This window comes from Galeopterus variegatus, unplaced genomic scaffold (assembly GCF_000696425.1).
Source record: "Galeopterus variegatus unplaced genomic scaffold, G_variegatus-3.0.2 Scaffold10172, whole genome shotgun sequence".
Lineage (NCBI taxonomy): Eukaryota > Metazoa > Chordata > Mammalia > Dermoptera > Cynocephalidae > Galeopterus > Galeopterus variegatus.
Genome location: NW_007736283.1, coordinates 33,951 through 37,164, shown reverse-complemented (window position 1 = coordinate 37,164; position 3,214 = coordinate 33,951). Strand labels below are relative to the sequence as shown.

At 52.2% G+C, this 3,214-nt stretch overlaps 1 protein-coding gene across 1 annotated transcript in view; it reads right to left on the bottom strand.

Annotated features, from left to right (window-relative positions):
• Positions 1-1,995: 1,995 nt before the first annotated feature.
• The window catches only part of TMEM221 (transmembrane protein 221), an 8,958-nt gene continuing 7,739 nt past the window's right edge, over positions 1,996-3,214 (bottom strand). The window contains exons 3-4 of the mRNA XM_008594118.1: positions 2,718-2,948; positions 1,996-2,057 (exon numbers count right to left, since the gene is read on the bottom strand). Coding sequence (XP_008592340.1) covers positions 1,996-2,057; positions 2,718-2,948 — 293 coding nt within the window. The remainder of the gene's footprint in view (positions 2,058-2,717; positions 2,949-3,214) is intronic.

Below are 3,214 nucleotides of genomic sequence, written 5' to 3'. Positions count from 1 at the left end.
AGGTGGCTTCTGAGATAGTCTTTGTTGGTCCCTGCCACTTGGCCTGTGTAATCCCCTCCCCTTCAGTGTGAGCTGGAGTCACCTCTGCCAACAGCCAAGGAACTAAGTTCCTCAGCTCAGCAGACTGCAAGGAACTGAGTCCCATCAACAACCACAAAGTGAGCTTGGAAGCCGATCCTACCCCAGTTGAACCTTAATTCATGAGAGACCGTGAAAGGGAGGACCCAGGTGAACCCTGCCCAGATTTCTGACCCAAAGAAACTGAGATAATAGATGGGTGTTGTTTTAAACTCCTGAGTTTGGGGGTAATTTCTTATGCAACAATAGCTAACTGATACAATGAAAAAGACGTAATGGTCAACCCTCTGTATCTGCAGGTTCCGCATCCACAGATTGAAAGTAGTTGGAAAAATAAAATAAAAAATAACTATACAATAATTTAAAATGATACAAATAAATAAAATAATACAGAGTAACAGCTATTTACATAGCAGTTCCACTGTGTTAGATGTTATAAGTAATCTGGAGACGATTTAAAATACTTGGGATTGTTGCACAGGTTGTGTGCAAATACTATGCCATTTTATATAAGGGACTTCAACATCCAAGGATTTTCATAGTGCAGGGGGTCCTGGAACCAATTCCCGGGTTCCCTTCCAGAGAGTTCTGAAAAACTGGAGTCTCCAGTATTTCCCAGGCACCTGCTCTGTCCTGGAACCCTGTGTGACCGGATCACACGGTTCCACCATGGGCTCTCACACAAATGACCTCGTTTCTTGGGCCTCAGTTTCCTAATCTGTGAAATAGGTTGTCCTGGGGATTAACCGAGGTTGGTAAAGCACCCACAGTAGCAGGCATTCAATAAAGAGGCACTGCTGTTTATTTTTATTTTATCCTCTTAGTAGATATTTATCATGCTCGCCAAGAACCTGTGCTTACTGGGTGCCCCCATGCATCACCGCCATTCCAGATGCTCACGAGCATGTTATCTCTTTATCCAGCTCCACGGCCAATGAGGAGGTCTGTGCAGTGTCCCCGGCGGCTCCAGGGAGGAGGTGGCTGAGGCTGGTGGGGCACCTGGGTGTGTGTGCATCTGACTAGTTGGGACACTACCCTGAGTCAGGCATCCTGTTAGGGTCTGTCCTCTCTTTGCCTATTGGGAGGGTTCCCAGTGGGGCGTTAGGCCACTGTGTGGCTCAGCTTCCTCTACTCCCTGGGCTTCAGAGTCCCTGCCTGGCCCAGGAAGGGACAGGCTGGGAGACTTTGGGGATATTTGTCCATTTGGGATGGAGGTGGGGGCCGGGCTACATCCACCCTCAGGGAAACTCTTATGAATGGAGATTGGTGGGACTCAGGGTCCCAGGCTATGGCCTGCAAGGGACACACCCTGTCCCCCATTCCTGTCCTCCCTACCCTCCGTCCTGCCACCCTGCCCTCACTCCAGATTCACCCACGGGCCTGGGCATGGCCACACAACACGTTTGGATGTTGATCAAGTAACACAGAGATAGTGAGCATTGGAGTTTATTTTGTGGGTCATGGGAGATGGGAGAGGAGAGGGGCCTCTGGAGACCCTTCCATGAACCCCAGAAACTGTCCATTGGGGCAGTTTCCTGTCACCAGGCACTTCAACCAACAGCATCCCAGAAACGGCTGACATGCATTGAGGATTTACTGTGCACAGGCCCCCAGAATGGCTCATGTGGAGTCATGTGTCACAGGAGCCCTAGGAGGAGGGATCACTTCCTGTCTCCATTTTACAGATGAGGAAACTGAGGCACAGAGCGGCAAAGCCCTTGGCCATGAGCCTGCAGCCAGGAGTCTGGGTCTAGCCCTCTGGGTGCACTCCTGGCCCTGCACTGCTCTGAGCTTGGCACACATGTGTTTCAAATGTTCACAGCCTGGGGGGCACAGCAGGGCGTCACAGCGTCTGAGACTTGCACCTTCAGCAGCATGGGGCTTACAGGATCCAGGTGCAAATCCTGGCTCCGATGCTCAGTACTGGCCATGGGACCCCTGGCGGGTCACTGCCTCTCTTGGGGCCTTGGTTTCCTCATCTGTAAAATGGACAGAGACACTTAGAGATCACTGCCTCAGCCCCACCCTCCCCTCCTGCCTATAACAGAACCTCATTCATTCTGGACAGCCACATTTCCCGGACTCCCTTGCAGCAAGGTGTGGCTTTGTGGCTCTGTTCTGGTCAGTAAGATACAAGCAGAAGAGTCCCAAGGCCTCTCAGGAAGACTTCCAGAGGACAACAAGCCAGTTCTGGCCTTTGCCTTTTTATCTGAGTGAAGAGGTGAAGGCTGGAGCCCTGGTAGCTATTTTGCACCATGACGCAACCTTGAGGCCAAAAGCCAGGGATGCTGCGAACTGAGAAAGAAATCAAATCCTACTACTACTGCAGCTGAGCCTGGATCTATCTTTAGGATATCCTCTTGCTGCCTTACACCAGGGCTCTATCTCTGATCCTTGGGCTCACACCAGTGTAGAGTCCTTCCCTGTGGTCCCTGGCCTATGTCCCAGCATGCTACGCAATTCATGGGTGATCCCACCCCAGTGCCCCATGCCAGCCGACAGTGTCCGATGCATTCGGGATGCAGGCAGACTGCTCTCCCGGCCTCCCCCCAGGGCTGTGGGTGCTGTGGAAGTGGCTGTGGCCCCAAGGGAGTCCCCAGGCTCTGGATAGGATGAACAGGGGGTCCAGCAATGGGTACCCTGCTGGGGCTGAGCTCTGGGGCTGATGTTGGAGACTTCAGTGGCGCGGGTGGGGTCGTCTTCAAAGGATGGCAAGGACATGTCTTGGAGGCCACGGCGGGTGGCCCGGGCGGCCCGCAGCAGAGTGTGGGTCAGCACAGCCACCAGGACCAGGGCACCCGAGCCGAGGATGGATGCAGCTGCTATGCCTGTCTCGATCTCGAAAAGCAGCAGGGCATAGACGGACAGCGCTAGGGAAGGAAACAGCTGTCATTCATTCAGTCAATAAACATTTGCTCTCCAAGCCCTCAGGGAGCTCCCCAAACAGGGAGTAATCATAGAAAACAGTGCAACATGCCAGGCACGCAGATTAACTATCTAATCCTCTTACACTTCACAAATATATCATCATCACATCCATTTTACACATAAGGAAACCAGGCCCAGAGAGGTTAGAGAACTCCCCTAAAGCCACAGGGCCAGGAAATAATAGAGGTGGGATTTTTTTTTTTTTCCC